A 16,580-nucleotide genomic window follows, 5' to 3' on the forward strand; every position below is an offset into this window, starting at 1 on the left:
GGCGGTGTCGCATCGCTGTCAGGTGGGCCCGTGTGGGTCCTGGCGTCGTCGGCTTGCTTGGACTTGGGCCGAGGCCCAATCTTGGTTTCATCTGGTTTGGCTTGGGCCTCCATCGGAGCACGCCGCTTTGACAGCGAAACCGGCGCTGCTTCGAGTCTTCGACCCCTCCCTTCCATTTTCCTCCGCCTCCTGCTCTCCCGCCGGCCGCCGCACTCGCCCTGGCAGCCGGCCATCATGAATTCATTCATGCTCCAAAACCGCTAGGCCCCTACAATTGGATGGAAACCTCCGCGCCTGCAAACCCCATTCACCAATATGGGATTTTGCTTCAAGTGTTTGTTTGCCCTCTTGGTCGATGGCAGTGACTATGGATGCGCCCAGTTGGATCCGCTGAGGCGCAACACATCGTTGGCGCTGCTGGTCGACGCTGGCCCCGTCACAACAAGCAGGAGATGCTGTTTAGACTCCCCCTCTATATCCTATCGGTTCTGTTATACATGAACATAGCATTTGCTTGTTAATTTCCAGGTATGTAATTATTCCCAGACATCTTTTCCTCATGTCATGTGCATGCCATCTGTTTGATGTAATATCTCTGATTAAACTACTGTCATTTGTTCCAGAAGAATAAAACCCTGAAGGTGTTAATGTCGAACGCATAGCGGTGCTATATGAATTACCAGATGCTCAACGAATTGTCTCAGCTACCCATCAATTTAAGAAATTCAATTAATTATGGCACAGCCACCTCCCAGCGTCCCTGCCAATTTCATCGGTTCTCTTAGATAAGTTGCCTTTATTCAGAAATATTCTGCCTATTATATACTGCTTCGGATGAAGGGCTTTTGAATCTTGCTCCTTCTGAAAGTAACTCTGCAGAATGTCTGATATTTTGTTTGTTTAACATATCCTATGTTCAATGCTCTCTATTTGAACTCTGCTCATGTTGTCGTAATGGTATATGATAACAGTGGTACATATGCCATTTGGTTCTTGTGATGGAATTGGTGTAGACATGATAGGCACAGTTGTATCAGCGGTTATGGATGTCCTCATCAATGGGAGCCTGTAGCTCGCCACCTATACCAACAAATCTGCGAATTCTTTCGACTACAGTTCGAAAATGATTTAAGAATCATATCTTTTTTTAGAGGATGGTAAAGAATATTAATATCTATATATCCTTTAGTAAATTACTGAAGATGACTCCTTCATACACTGGATCAGCTTGTGCAAACAGACACCCTTTGTTCTAAACTTGGTCCTTGCATATTCATTTTCAGATCCCAAAATTGAATACACCAAGTATGCAACATAGCGACCCAATATCAGAAGCAAAGTGTTCAACAGATGTTTCACAAAAAAAAGGTGCTCAACATATGGGACACCACTTTTTACGAAAACATATCAGTTTTCATACCCATTAGAGTTTTTATCCACACCTGACTGAAAAATAACTACTCTTCCAAATACCCTGCAGAACATAGAGCAAAAATGAAGACTAAGAGAAGCATGTTTTTGTTTCTGGAACTATTCACATAAGAGTCCCCCAAACCTTTGATATATTCAGCTACAATGAATTAAAAAAAACACAATGGATAACTAGTGGTAGCTCGTTTTGTCACACTAGCTGTGTCCATAACAACCCTTATTTGAGCCTCACTCAACGCAGGCTCTCTACCTTCTTTCCTAATTGATTAAATATGGCTTCAGTGCCATATGTTTCATTACAACAACACAAAGATATATCATCAATAAATAGGCGGTGACCAATGATGAGTTCCGGAGTTCGAGTCGCAGAATCAAATAACCCTTTTGCTCTGGACACCATATTCGGTAGAGGTAAACCGCTCTCCAAAACCGCTCCTGCATTGCCCAAGAAGATCCTGTACCTTTCCACTTTAGATGGAATACTTTCTATCTTTGACAGAGCTTCCATCATCCCTCCTTCTATAAAGATGGTTGTGTAGCAAGGATGCGATTCTATGATGGATATTGTGAGCTCAACTATCACCCTTCTCATCCTTGGGTATTCAGGGCTTGGTTTCTTGTTGGCATGGAGTGCATTCACCATTTTCTTAACAAATGCTGATACACCAAGGTGTGACTCAAGAGAGTGGACAACACATTCAGGGATGATATTACAAATTTGTGATGCAAGGCCAATTAGGGTCTCCATCTGTTTACCTTCCACAGCCATAATGTTTTCCACCACCTGCATATTGTGTGCTCAGATATAAGGTAACTAAATGATTGCTTCATAACTATTAGGCAATGAAAACAAAATATGTGCATGACGAACAATAACTCGTATATATGCTGCTCTTATTGTGGTGTAAGCCATATTATAATTGATTTGCACACGTAATTATATATAAAAAAATCAAGTGAACATGCTAGCACTCTCTCTAAGTAGCAACTAAGAGACTCACCACTGGCAAGGCACACGAGAGGTGCTCGTATGCATCTAGACTCTGCATCTTGTCTCTGGAGTGCGCGCACAAATTCTGCAGAAGAGTTGCAGCAACATATCTGTACTTATCATGCCAAAGCATATCCTTGAGATCCTTGATAAGTTTGTATCCCGGTTCCTCCAAGATGATTAAGCAATTTGCAGTGTTCTCGATTGCAAGATTTCCCAGAGCTTCTCCTGCAGCCAATCGCAGCGGCTGGCTGTAGTGCATGTTGGTCGGTCCATATCGCCCAAGAAATGCGTGCATCAGCTTAAAAATAATCAATTTGTTGCTTCCAATCTCCTTCCTAGCATCCTCAGCCAAGGCCAACTTAGCTATGATATCCATGGCTGGCTCCCATGCTTTAATGCTGCTGCGGCTATCTTCCAATATGCCTGCAAGGTTGTCCAGCAAGAATGGGTCCTCCCACAGCTCTTGCCGAAGCAATGCGCCGACTTTCCCGCCGGTGATTGCAAGCCTCCTCACCAAATTCAGTGATGAGCAGACCACCGCTTTCTGCTGCGCACGACTGCTGCTAGTGTAGCTTATGAACCCTGAGATCTTGGAGATGAGGTCCGTGGCCCTGCCAATTTCTGCACAGTTGTCAGGATCGGAAGCAAGCTTCTCGAGAATCAGCATGCCAAGTACAGGGAAGGAGTCCTGATGCGTCAAGGGCGGCTCTGCTGGAACGGTCCACCTTTCTTTCATCCGCTGCCAATGCTGGCTAACATATGAGTCATGTCTCCTTGGTTTGATCCCGGCACTGCCTGGGGATTTATCATCACCAGCATCCTTGGCTGAATTTAATCCTCTTGCAAGCTGATCCTCGGCATCAAGTAGTGATGAAACCAACTGGAGCATACCAGGAATCGCAGCGACCCTGAGGCCGGCAGCTAGCTTGGCAGTGACCCTGGCAGCGAGCAGCCTGATTTCTCTGTCTGGAGCATCTGTCCAGCCAAGCATGTTGCTCAAGGAAGACACCGCTTTGCTGGAGCAGGCGATCCTTGAGACGAGCTCTTCCCTCTGTTGCAGCAGGCTGTCAACAATGAGAACCCCGGCGAGCTGCTTCTTACGTGAGCCAGAGCTGAGGGACTCAATGGCAAAGCTGGTGAGGCTGATCTCCTTCCCCGCTGTGAGAATACCGGTTTCCATGCACTTGAGGTAGGCACAGTGGTAGTACAAGTCGACAGCTCTTGCTCCCCGCTTACCCCTGAGTCCTGATTGACGAGCAAGCGATCTGCGGAGGAAGAAGGAGAAGAGATCGCAGATGCATGCCACTGTGTAGAGTGTCCCTTGGCAGAGCGTCAGCACGTAGAAGGCGTCCATAGATCCCAACAATTTTTTCTCTTCGTATTTGTTATGCTGCAGATTGGCAAGGCCGAAAGATGAGAGCATTATTCGTATGATGGCCCCTGGAATCTGCAGGTTGCCAATCAGTAGCACCCCTAGCATTATTGCAGTCCCGATCATATCTGAGCCGATGTTAGCCAACGTGGACACCAGTTGTACAAAGAAGCATATATGCAGGGTGATATCAATCGGTTGGCTAGAAGGACTATTTGCAGGGGTCTGTAAGCTGACAAGTGATAATACCAATGTAGCTAATGGTAAGCATAGCAAGCCCTGCAACCTCAGTAAATGCAAATACTTCATGGGAAGTCGATAATAATATGCTGATGCCATTTTGACCGAGGCCAACAAAACCAAATTACCAATCAAATATATGATTATAACCACTTTAGCCAAAGACAGCAGTCTGCGACCACAGCGACTGTCTATTAGCCTGGCAATACTGGGGGGTCTAAAGTTGAGAAGCAACACCGCTATGACCAGCGCTACGATAGCTGCTGACTCAAAAGCGTACCAGGGTTCTAGAGCAAGTAGTAGAAGCTTTGTTTTCTGTTTTACCAGCTCTGATATGTGATAAGCAGCCTTAATCAGGAGGGCAGCTAGGACAGCCCAGAGCAGCAGCCGCCGGTACCGTCGGGGCCTGCTCATGAGCTGCAGAGCCCCTGGAAACTGCAACTTGCTCATCAAAAGTAGTAAGGCTGCCATAATGATGTTGGCCAGAACCACTTCCGAGGGCAGGGTTGGGAGGAAATATACAAGGCATATGGATGAACCCATGATAGCCGCAAGTTCATTCCATTCCTGCGGTCGCACGAGCATGCAAGCAAAAGGCGAACTTATGGCTCTGAACGCCCTTGTAGTCCTGAACATTGACTGGTCATCCAATCTGTAGTTGCGGCTGAACATCCTGATGGAGCGACAAAGGGAAAAAAGATCAAAACTTAAGAGTTTGAGGAAACTGAGATGAGCAAGCAGAGTAAGCTATATAGGAGAACTCCTTGTCAAAATCAAGGTGATCACAGGATCGAGACAATCCCCCTCCCCTACAGAGGAGCATATAGTAAGGGTACCTGAAGGCTTCAATGAAGATTATACCCGCTGCAATCCCGAAGTCCTTATCGTTGAGTTCCTTGCCATACCCGCCCAGCAAGACCACTGTTGCCCACAAGAAAGCCAGCGCGCCGAAGGCGTTGCCCACCCACTCTCCGGAGGCAACAAAGAGAACGAAGCTGTTCAGCCTCCTCTCCTGCTTAGTGATGGTGCTCCTCCTCTTGCGCTGCAACACGCCACATACGGGGTTTGCAGCTTCAGAGGGCATTCGGATGGAAACCTCGCCACCGGAAGCATCCAGGCTCGCCATTGTTTCCCAGTTCCCTTGTATCCACAGCAGCACCGTTCAGGGCTAGCTTGCTCGCTACTGTTCCTCACTCCGCCAACAGCTCGGCCGCTAGCCTCCTCAATTATTTCTACTCAGTGTGAATGGAATGATTAGTCCGGCAGCAATTGTGTCAAGTGATTGGAAGGACGGAAAGCTTTGTTGTTAAATACTGTTAAACAGCCTGTTACTTTGCGCGTGACGCGTTCACTCCACTGAGTGCTGCTGATAAACTACATACTCCATGTGATTCACGACCACAATACAGAAATGCTTAGCCTAACTGCACCAGGCACTCCCAGATCAGAAGGGGGTAACAATATTCGCTGGATCGGCATCATTTTTAACTGAAACCCAAATTGGTAGTGGGCTCTGGAGTGTGGTGTCCGATCCTCATTTGGTGCGGGAACATGGGATGGGGAACACCTGCTTCCTATATATTCGTACCTACCCCGACATACCCTATTGAGTGATATGCAAATAAAGAAACACTGATATGCTAAGCATGTTCCACGGTGCTCCACTGCTGCCAGCTTGAGAACACCAGTCTTAAGACATGGACTAAATTACAACCACAAGTCTGGAAAGACGGTTACTAAGAGAGAACAAGGCAAGAAGGTTCCTTCCTGGTTGTTCAAGGTGCATGCTACGACATAGAACCAAAATGATCACTCCCTGGCATGCCTCTCTTTTTTATGACATTATATATTGACATGAGTATGACCAAGATCTGTAGGAAAGTGCGTAATAAATACATGAACAGCAGCATAATTTCAGTTACCAAGAAAAAGGTTATTTAGTTACAACACCATCTATCTTATTTCAGCTTATGGCATTTGCTGGTCATAAAGGAGAAAACCTTGGTATATCACTTGGTCTAGCCCCAAGCCCCCAACACAACATATTCACCATGTAATGATGAATCAAGCATGGTCGCCTGGTTTGAGAGTTGGCAAAGTTTGAGTTGTGGAACCTATAAGCCGTTTTGCTTTGTCAATCAGGTCGCGCAGATGTAAGCCGCCCTCCACAACCTCTCCTACATTGCCCAAGAAGACCTTATACTTTTCCACCTTCAATAAGGCTTTCTCTACCTCAGACAGTGCCTCCATCATCCCTTCTTCTCTGAATATGCTTGAGTAGCGTGGACACGGTTCCATAATGGATATTGCAACCTCAACTACGGCCCTTCTCATCCTTGGGTATTCAGGATGAGATTTCTGATTGGAGTTGAGTGTGGCTACTAACTTCTGGACAAGTCTTCTTGCATTACTATGTGACTCTAGTTCAGGGTTCAGATTAAAAAGCTGTGAAGCAAGGACGAGAAGGGCTTCCAATTGCTTGTTGCCCTTGGTATCCATTATTTTTGCCAACTCCTGCCACATTAATAATATTATTTAGTTCTTCTACACCAATTAATCTCACCATCAAAGCATGCCCAATAGTCATTTAAATAGTTGATTATACTTTTTGGATAATGATAAGACTCCTATATACTATTATAGCCTGCTACCTAAGTCATTCAAGTCAAGATGTGAGGTACAATGTAAACTAAATTATTGCAAGCGACATGTAAATTGTAAAATAATATATTGTCTACTTGAAGAGTTCAAGTTTCTTTTAATTTTAAATTACAAAGAATGGCTAGAAACAAATAATGTTTCATAGTGGTTCCCTTCGGTAGCTAATTTAAAAGACTCACCACTTGCAATGTAGATGACAAACACATGCTTAATTCAAGATGGAACAACGTGCCTCTGGAGTGTGCACACAGATTCCCCAGCATACTTGCTGCAACATATGCATACTCATCTTCTTCCTGAAGCATATCCTTGAGATGCTCAGTAACATCATATCTTGTTTCCTCCTCCAAGATAGCTGAGCAGTAGCTAGTGTTCTCCTTTGTCAGTTTTGATAGTGCTTCCCCTGCCACCGTTCGCACAAGGTGGTTACAATATGTGCTTGAAGATCCATCTCGACAAAGAAATGTTTGCATCAACTTAGGGATGATCACTTGGAAGTCCCCAATCTTCTGTCTTGTTTCCTCATCCACAGCAAGCTTTGCAGTGATAACCATTGCTGGCCCCCATTGTTCCGGGCGTCCGTTGCTGTCCTCCAAGATGTGAACAAGGTTACACAATAGAAAGGGTTGCTCTAAGATCTTCCGCCTGAGTGCAATACCAATTTCTCCTTCGACGTCAACAAGCCTTGCAACTAACTTCAAGGCTGTAGTCATAATCAGATTCTGTTGCTCCTCACTAATGTTTGTTGTGCATGTAGTGTAGTTTATGAACCCTACAATCTTTGGGATGAGGCCTGCTGCTCTGCTGATTTCTGCACAGTTATCAAGATCATGCGCGAGCTTTTTAAGAATTATCATACCCTGTACAGGAAACGGATCCTCATCCATCCAAGGTTCTTTTCCTTCTTTTGGAACTGACAGCATGTCCTTGATGTGTTGCAAGAATCTGTATATTTTGGAGCTCCATGAACTATTGACTGCAGCATGGGCTGAGTTAGCCTGTATTGATGTCTGATTCTGATAACCACCTTCCTCCCCCTTAATATCCACTCTTGAAGCTGAACAGTGACTTAGTTGCCAATTATCAGTGCACTGTTCGTCGGTGTCCACTTTTTGAGCTAGAATGCCTTGCTTGATGACCAAATCATTCTTTACATCAGAATCAAGAAGAGAAGATACCATCTGTATTGTGCCTGGGATGCCAACAATTAGGAGATCTCCAGCAGCAAGCTCGGCGGTAATCTTTGCAGCGAAAAACCTGATATCTTGATCTTCTGGACCTGTCCAGCTCAGCATGCTGATCAAGGTGGCAACCGCCTTCGTCGAGGTGGTTATTTCTGAGACATGCAATGTGTTAGATGCCTCTTGTCGCAGGAGGAGGGAGTGCAGAATTTGGACCGCGGCGAGCTTCCTCGTGCGTGAGTTGGAGTTGAGAGAGTCAACCGCGAACCTGACAAGGTTCAGGTCCTCCTGGGCAAGCACACCGTCTTCCATACACCTGTCATAGGCATGCTCGTAGTACAGATCATCACAATAGATGTATTAGATCATCACATCCGAGTACATACCATTGACGATCCTCTACTAGCTCCTGAACTCCGCCATGGCACAACGGCGCAGGGAGGCCATGACGGCTAGGGTTGGCCTAAGCTATCTCCTAGATAACTCTGAAGACTTGCAACGGCCGTCGTCTACCTCTTGTGTTGCTATAGGTTTCGCTGAGTTACCATGGATGGATCTGTGTGGCTTCAAGTATATGAAGTATATATAGTCCAAGAAAGTTGTGGTAAAAAAGGGAAGCCGAACCGGCGTAGGAAAAGCCTAGGCCGGCCGGCTTACATATGGTAGGCCGGCCGGCCTACCCCTTTTTTGCACTGTCTCGCTTCCATCTTTGGTCACACGTCTTCTAGTCCCTTCAGGACTTTGTTCCCCGCAGTAGAGGCCCATGCGACGTCGGTTGCTTCGCGATGTGCTTGATCCTTTCCGAGTTTCGTCGAATTGCCTTGTCACGAAGTCCTCTTTCACTATCTTGTTACTTGGCCCTTAAGCATCATTGGAGGTTGATTCTTTCCATAATTGAGCATGAACGGGCCTAGAACTCCTTTGGCCCATGGGCTTCATTTGCTTGGCGTAATCTTGGGTCCTGAAACTCATTCATAATTGCTCCAATTTAGGCCCAAAAACCTGCATAATCAAACATCCTCCAAAAACACAAGCATATGCGAAAATGGGGTTATTTCACGTGCCAAGTGGCGGGTTAGTATAAAGATTAGTCCAAAAACTCCACTTAAATGGCACTAAAAACATGACAATAACGAGCGCCAACATTCCCCCATGCATAAACCTTGCTCGTCCTCGAGTAAGTCTAGGATCTTTGCTTAACCAAGAAATCAGTGTTGCCCTTCAATGCCTTCCCTGCACTTAGTTATACACAACAAGACACATTGCTTCCTCGCACTTAAGTCCTAACACTTTCCTCATAGCCCCCTGCACTACTGTCCGCCTCACATCCCTTCTTGTACCTCGAACGCAGAGCCAAGCTCGGTTTGATGCAAGCTGGTGTTTTGCTCCGGAGCAAAGCAGTGAGGGAGATCAAGCGCACAGGCGCATAAGGGTCGGGGACATATGAGGATTCCATTCCAGGGTGACAGGAGAAAGGCTAACCACAAGTGGCGGCGAGGGTGGGCTCGGGCGGTTCAAACTCTGAAGATTGCTCATGTTGTGGGGGGACGGCCGCAGCTGGGAGTTGCTTGGGTGCAGAGAGTAGAAAGTGGCACATCAGTGGGTGAGAAGACTGAGCTTGCTCTGGTGGAGCAGTGGCGGTTTAGGGAAGGAGTGCCACGACGGATGAGGCCATGGAGTAGGCAGAGGAGTAGACTGAGCATCTTTTGGGTTGGGGCCTAGTTCCGTCTTATGGGCAACTTTGGGCATCATTTCTTGGGTCAGACTGGACGTGTCATATACTTTTTAGTAGAAAAATAAATAAAGTAAATTTTATGTGTGACACCTCTAGTGTTATTTTTATAATAAAATAACAATTGGAACGTAATAAACCATATCATGGCATGCATCTTCATCGTTGCATTTGTTTGCGCATTTTGAGTGTATGTGTTGACTTAGTCAATTTTTACATATAAACCATATATAATAAGGGTAAACATAGAAATTATGAATAATATACCAAAATGTTGCTTCTCAGGACAAACATATGAAAGTGAACTCACGTCTAAGCAGTGGCGGACGCAGGACGAGAATTTAGGTGGGGCGAAGAAGGCAGGAGAAGATGGTCAAAATGGGCTAAACTCCTGTTTCGCTCCACCTACTGTTAAATTTTTTTCTCAATTTTGCAGTATACTCCTATATAGGTATAAGAGGCTTCCAAAAATTGAGGTGGGGCGACGGCCCACCTTGCCCCCATTGTGGATCCGCCCCTGCGTCTAAGTTTGCAACTCGAACTCAATCAAAAATCCAAGTTCCAGTTCAATCGGGTATCGTTTCATGCGTTTGAAAAACCTTTCTCTGAACCATTTTGAGGCGCCGTTTAAAATCTCAAACCTCTAATAACATAGGGCGTCTCAGTAGCAAAATGGGTTATCCAGGACATCTACTTTCCAACGGGCATGATCTTGGGTCGAATCGACTCCGTTTTGATACCGGAACTCGGGATCGAAAAATTGCCCGGACATAGATCCATCCAACACTTAGGAAATTCTATCGATCTCCTGAAATTCCAGATTTTTGGCAAACTTTAGAGCCTTGAATCTCTCAACAAATTGCTCTAATGAACTTTTTTCCAAAATCAATGTTGTAGATCTTTTCTTCCTCTACAACCTTTGTATTTACCGTTTTCCATGTTTCAGTTTTAAATTTGAAGTTTTTCTCGGTCAAACATTGCTACCTGGCTCTTTTCTCTCTCGCACCCTTTCTTCTTCACCGGGCAGAACAGAGCCGCCACGCGACCGGCGATTCCCGGCCGGCGCTTGGCGCCAAACCAACCAGCGGCTACCCTCACCGGCAAGCGACCTCCTGCTCCGCGGCTCCCCCAATCCCCTCCTACGCAAGGGGTATTTAACTATTTAGCACTTTTCATTTATCATCTTTATTTTAACAATTATACTTTTACCATTCCTCCACACGCGAATCTAATTATTTATCTACACGCGAAACTAATTATTTAATCATTCTACCGACGTGGCACGCCAACTCGTGCCAAATCAGCTTGCCGTCGTGGAAGAGGCACGCAAAAATACTTTTGTACCCTGCCTTACGTAAGTATAGATGCTCTCTCTTCTTCTTCTATCCGTATAACTGGCGGGACCCACCCATACCCTTCCACCTCCCTCTTCCACCTCACCTCGCCCGCCTCTTCGCGTCCCGCGGCGCCGACGCCACGCTCGTCCTGACTCACGCCAACGCCGCCAGGCTCGGTGGCCCCGTCTCCCGCGCGGCCGCCGCGGGCCTCCGCATCCGCATCCACGCGCTCACGCCGCCAGCCGAGGCGGCAGGGCTCACGGGTGGCCACGAGAGCGCCGACGACCTCCCCAACGGCGAGCTCGCCGGGCCTTTCGCCATCGCCGTTGACCTTCTCGCGCCACTCTTCACTGACCTCCTGCGCCGCCACCCTGCCGACGCTACTGTCGTGTTCGACGGAGACCTCCCCTGGGCTGCCACGGCACCTCCCGAGCTCGGCATCCCGCGGTACGCGTTCACCGGCACGGGGTGCTTCGCGCTCTCGGTGCAGCATTCTCTGCTGCTCCACAGCCCGCAGAACGGCGTGGCGTCGGACACCGAGCCTTTCCTCGTGCCGGGACTCCCCGACGCGGTGCGGCTCACTGCCTCACCAGGTCGAGGCTCGCCGAGGCGACGCTCTCCGGCGCGGACTCGCGGGAGTTCTTGAACCGCATGTTTGACGTCGAGCGCGCCACGGCCGGATGGGTCGTCAACTCGTTCGCGTACCTCGAGCAGAGGTACATCGAGCACTACGAGAAGGTCACGGGGAAGCCGGTGTTCGCCGTCGGTCCGTTTTGCCTTGTCAACGGCGACGGCGATGACACCCTAGAGCGCGGCCGCCGTCGCCGCCGAGGCCGCGCGCGTGCTCAAATGGCTGGACACAAAGCCCGCGCGGTCGGTGGTGTACGTCTGCTTCGGCAGCCTCACCCGGTTCCCGCTCGAGCAGGTGTCCGAGCTGGGCATGGGCCTCGCCGACTCCTGCGCGAACTTCGTCTGGGTCGTCGGGGACAAGAACGTGCCGCCGCTCCCGGACATTGACGCCGCGGCGCCGGGCCGCGGGCTGGTGGTCAGGGGCTGGGCCCCGCAGGTGGCGGTGCTGCGGCACGCGGCGGTGGGCGCGTTCGTGACGCACTGCAGGTGGGGCACGGTGACCGAGGCGGCGGCGGCGGCGGGAGTTGGATACTGTACCTACTAAATAGCAAATACTCCCTCCGTTCCTAAATAGAAGTCGCTCGGGAAGCGTGTTTGTGAAGCAAACACGCTTCCTGAGTGACACTTATTTAGGGACGGAGGGAGTAGCAAACAAGTGAACAAAGGCGACGCTACAACTACTGTGTTGTGTTGGATGCATACCCTTGATATTTCAACCTCCCGTGTAGTTGTATAATTTGCTCTAGGTTGCTTTTGCTCAGTAAACGTATTATTTGTTTCAGCATTCTTGCTGGATGGACAATAAAAGGCTGTACCATTTGGTTGAGCTTGCTCTCGTTTTTGCATTGACACGTCTCAGAATCCGAAAACTGTCGACGAGTTTCAGCATTATTGCATGGACAATAAAATGCTAGCAGGCATGGATCCTCCGGAAACGATTCCTCTGCCCTCGGGCCCAGCTGGCAGTGGCACGACGAGTCTCCCTGCGTACTGCGGAGACGACTCGTCCGTATCCTCCACGCTCCCGGCGTGCTGCCGCTGTCCGCGGTCACCTCGACGTCGGAGCGACCGAGCGGGGAGGATGTGTTGCTTGCCTTTGTACACTCGATGTACGCACTACGAAACTGCCATTTTGTACTGACGTACTGGTACTAGTTGATAGAATCAGTCTATTAGACTGATACTGCACTGATACTGCAAGGCATCTTCACCATCCGGAAGCACACGATGACACCAACACGTTATTATCTTTTAATATGAAGATAACACGAACGTTCACAGCAGCGTTCCATAACAAATACACACATCAAACATCACATGTATCTTAATCTTACCACATAGTTCACCACTAGTCCAACTCCAACATAAAAGAAAAAGCTAGGCCACTCACGAACTAAATAAATTAGCGGAGGAAAACAGCAGCCGAGTCCATTTTCAGTAGTTCCCTTCAGACAGTTCCTGCCAAAGAAGCGTTATAATTAAACTTGCAATCCCACAAGGGGCATGGAAATTGGCAACACTGGACATCAAATGTGTATACCAGCAGAAATTGCACCGATAGCTTACCTTCTACATCCTGAACCTGAAATTGGCGTTATAACGTCAATGTCCATCCCGTCTGGAAAAAATAGGGTCACACACCTATGATTACAGACACAAACGACCAGACCATAGAGAGAAAAGAAAGTATTCAAACTGTTAAAGCAACGAAAAAAATGAGCAAAAGCAGCAGACCACCAACTTGCCTATTGCTTGCAAGCTAACATAGATCACAGGCTTATTTCGTTATGGTGATTGCACATCATGTACAACTGGAGCTGCCTAATGCCTAATGTCCCAGAACTCAGTGTTAACAGCCTTATTCTCACTAATTAAATAAACAGCTTGAGAAATACTCCCTCCGTTTCAAATTGTAAGTCGTTTTGACTTTTCTAGGTTTATTCACCTAGATATACCCTACGTCCAGATACATAGCAAAAACTATGTACCTAGAAAAGCCAAAACAACGACCCACATTTGGGACAGAGGGAGTAGTTTTTCATATCCCATGTAAACTTGCACTACGTTCAGAATTGAGAAAGTAAAAAAACCAATTGTTTAATAATTGCAGGACAACCAAGAAAAACACCTAATTCCCGCACAGAAAGCTTCCATGAGTAGATCTTTCACGATGCTTATAAAAAGTAGTGGACATATAATAGCCTTGTCCTTGCTTTTTTACTTTAATCTTTGGCGGTAGCTTATCCTGTTCTGAAAATCATAAATTCTAAGAGAGTTTCTTTGACGTGTGGCTAAGGATAACACTGACCCAGACGTGAATTTAGGCTTAGTACATTTGAGGCACATGTTTACACAAAATTTAGGAGTACTCTATGATTCGACATTAAGAACAAAAGGCCATGATAATTGCTTTCAAACACGCTGAAAACTGTCCAGAAGAGTAGACCAATTGCAATAACAAAGTTCTCTATACAAAGACACTTTAGACAAAGCTAAAGCGTGAATTAGGACTAAACTATATACCTCTCTATGTGCAATTGTATTATGCAAAAACAAAATTATGAACAGATAACAGATTCACAGATTGTATGTAGGTATGGCAGTGTGGCACCATGCCTATTTTACAAGTTAGATCAGAGCAATCAAGAAGAAACATTGTACTTTAATGCAGAAGTGAAAGATAAGTATTCATTACAATGCGTACTGATACAAATTTTGATAAACTGGATCTATTTTATACTTGGACGAAACTTACAATATTTTTATGCCAACCGAACACACTGAACAAAAAATAGTATGTTCCTCTTTACTAAAAATACAACGAATAAAAATGACCCGTGCAACAAGAAATGTAAGACAAAACCGAACCTAATTAATTTAAAGATTAAATGCCCCTTCAACTGACTCCATGCTGAACTTAGACGGCATGTAAGTATGACCAAGCTATTGATTATTTGGCGGTCGGTAAAAGAAAGATCAAGTACAGATAACAATGGTAGCACGGGAATGCACTACAGGAGTGATCATGAATATATTATATAGAATTAGAGGTGCCTACAGTGTCAACTATCTTATTTTCACTAATGAAACGAACAGGTGGAGAAATAATTCCCCACGCTAACTTTGCAACATGTAGACCATGAGAAAGTTTTTCTCTCGAATACGCAGGAGAGCTGCGTATCTTTGTATTAAGAGAAAAAGAGTGATCCAATTACAGAAAATACCATGAAAAAGTTACATTGATTGTTGTATGATTGCATGATAACAAACGAAAAAACAAAATTCTCACACGGAAAGGTTTCACAAGTACATTTCATGCCGTGCTTATAAAAAGCAGTAGACACATGTACTACCTCGGCAAACAAATTAAATTGCAATCGTTAAAGAGAGAAATAAAATGAGAAACGATTTGATGTCTTACCTAGATCAGTGGTTCCCTTCTTGATCGTTCAGTCGTTCCCTTCACCGAAATTTGGCAAGGGGGGGAGATAAAGCCATCCTGTAGGGAAGTGCATGCCCAGAGTAATGTTTCCTATTTGGCAACTTCTGCAGTGTCATTTCCTTGAGGTTGAGAACAAACACCCAGGTAGTCTCACTGTGCTTGATGAAAACAAATCCCTCTCCAGCATCTATAATCTTAACCGCACAAGCATTATTACACCAAGCTACACCTCCCGTTAGGAGATGACCCACCCCATCCACACTCAAAAACTTCACATCCTCTTTCAACCATCGTCCTTTGGCACTCCTGCTCCTGTCACGACGCCAGAAATGGAGTTTACAGCTGGACCACGCCATTGCCACAATACGGAGATCCCTGTCACCCTCGCTCCTCACAACCTTGATGTTACTATCGTACTTCTCACACATGTGGCTGCATGGCAAATTGATGGTGGAAAACTTCTTGGTTTGGGAGTCCAGCACCAGGATATGCTCGAAATCCAATTCCCAGTCGTGAACAACCCAATAGACACACCCACTGGCACGCGCGCCATCGTCAAACCAGGGCATCCTGTCACTGTACTTGTAAAGCCTAGGGCATGGGAGCACCGCCCATTGTCGCGAGCTTGAGTAGAAAGCACAAAGGCATGGCCCCTCCTTATGAACATATGTCACAACAAGCACCTCAAAGGAGACGACGTCTCCCTCGTCTTTGTCACTGATTACCAGAGCAGCACCAAGGTAATAAGACCCAAGATGCAGGCCGGAGTCAGGCGCGGGCAAGAGAACAGAGTGGCCGGACAAAGGGTCGCAGACGGCAAAGTGCTTGGGGATGTCTCTGCGGTCCGGTAGCCCCAGGTAGTAACCGTAGCGAGAGCGGTCGCAGGAAGAGCAGAAGAGCAGAAGGCCGTCGCTGGAGTCGGCGAGGGACCAGTGGTCGACGGAGGGGAGGGATGTGAGGGAGAAGCTCCGGCAGCGGCTGACGGCGCCGCCGACGCCAGGATTCGGCTCGACCAAGGGGAGGAAGGTAGGGTCGAGGACCGGGAGGGGAGAGCGGTCGAGCACGTCGTACCGATAGGGGCGACCGCCTTTGCAGATGAAAAAGCCGAGGTGCTGGGGCGGGTGCAGGCGCCGAAACCGGCGGAGGAAGGCGGGGCCGGAGGCGACGCGGCGCCAGCGACGGCAGACGAGGGCGGCGGTGCGCGCTAGGTCGGCCGCCGAGGGGAAGCGCAGGAGAATCTCCTCCAGATCCGCGTCGTCGAGGACGGCCGTCGCGTCGCCGTCCCCGTCCGGCGGCGCGGGCCTCCGGCATTTCCCCGGCATTTGGAGGATTTCCCTCGTCCTTGGGTATTTGGGTGCGAATGGAGAGGCTCAGGCAGGCTAGTTGCAAGGAGTGGCAGACTTCTGACAATAAGGGATCATGGGAGGGAGGGGCGGAAGAGAGGAGGGAGGGCCCGGGGAGAATCGGTGGCTGGCAATGTGGGACGAGCGAAGGAGAGGCGCCGCCGGCGAGGTGTCTGCACAGAAGAGGCGGCGCTGCGACTGTCTGACTGAGGAACCT

The 16,580-nt window shown here is 47.5% G+C and overlaps 2 protein-coding genes, 1 long non-coding RNA gene and 1 pseudogene across 4 annotated transcripts; 2 read left to right on the forward strand and 2 right to left on the reverse strand.

Moving 5' to 3' along the window:
* The first annotated feature begins 138 nt into the window (after positions 1-138).
* LOC112895262 lies at positions 139-935 on the forward strand. The gene is made up of 2 exons (XR_003229172.1): positions 139-528; positions 624-935. It is a non-coding gene; the product is annotated as an uncharacterized LOC112895262 (long non-coding RNA).
* Positions 936-1,531: 596 nt separating this feature from the next.
* LOC112894573 lies at positions 1,532-5,222 on the reverse strand. The gene is made up of 3 exons (XM_025962325.1): positions 4,874-5,222; positions 2,433-4,710; positions 1,532-2,215 (listed from the first exon to the last, which is right to left on the reverse strand). The coding sequence occupies exons 1-3, from the start codon at positions 5,161-5,163 to the stop codon at positions 1,664-1,666; spliced, it is 3,120 nt and encodes a 1,039-aa protein (XP_025818110.1). The 5' UTR covers positions 5,164-5,222; the 3' UTR covers positions 1,532-1,663.
* Positions 5,223-8,924: 3,702 nt separating this feature from the next.
* On the forward strand, positions 8,925-12,122 carry LOC112892468 (annotated as a pseudogene).
* Positions 12,123-12,806: 684 nt separating this feature from the next.
* LOC112894480 lies at positions 12,807-16,566 on the reverse strand. Of its 2 annotated transcripts, none has more exons than XM_025962208.1 (3): positions 15,000-16,566; positions 13,145-13,160; positions 12,807-13,036 (listed from the first exon to the last, which is right to left on the reverse strand). In XM_025962208.1, exon 1 carries the CDS (start codon positions 16,340-16,342, stop codon positions 15,041-15,043), a length of 1,302 nt encoding a protein of 433 aa, XP_025817993.1. In that variant the 5' UTR covers positions 16,343-16,566; the 3' UTR covers positions 12,807-13,036; positions 13,145-13,160; positions 15,000-15,040. The 2 variants fall into 2 exon arrangements, with proteins under 2 accessions (XP_025817993.1, XP_025817992.1); XM_025962207.1 differs by having other exon boundaries at positions 13,145-13,196.
* Positions 16,567-16,580: the final 14 nt, after the last annotated feature.

This window comes from Panicum hallii, chromosome 5 (assembly GCF_002211085.1).
Source record: "Panicum hallii strain FIL2 chromosome 5, PHallii_v3.1, whole genome shotgun sequence".
Classification (NCBI taxonomy): domain Eukaryota; kingdom Viridiplantae; phylum Streptophyta; class Magnoliopsida; order Poales; family Poaceae; genus Panicum; species Panicum hallii.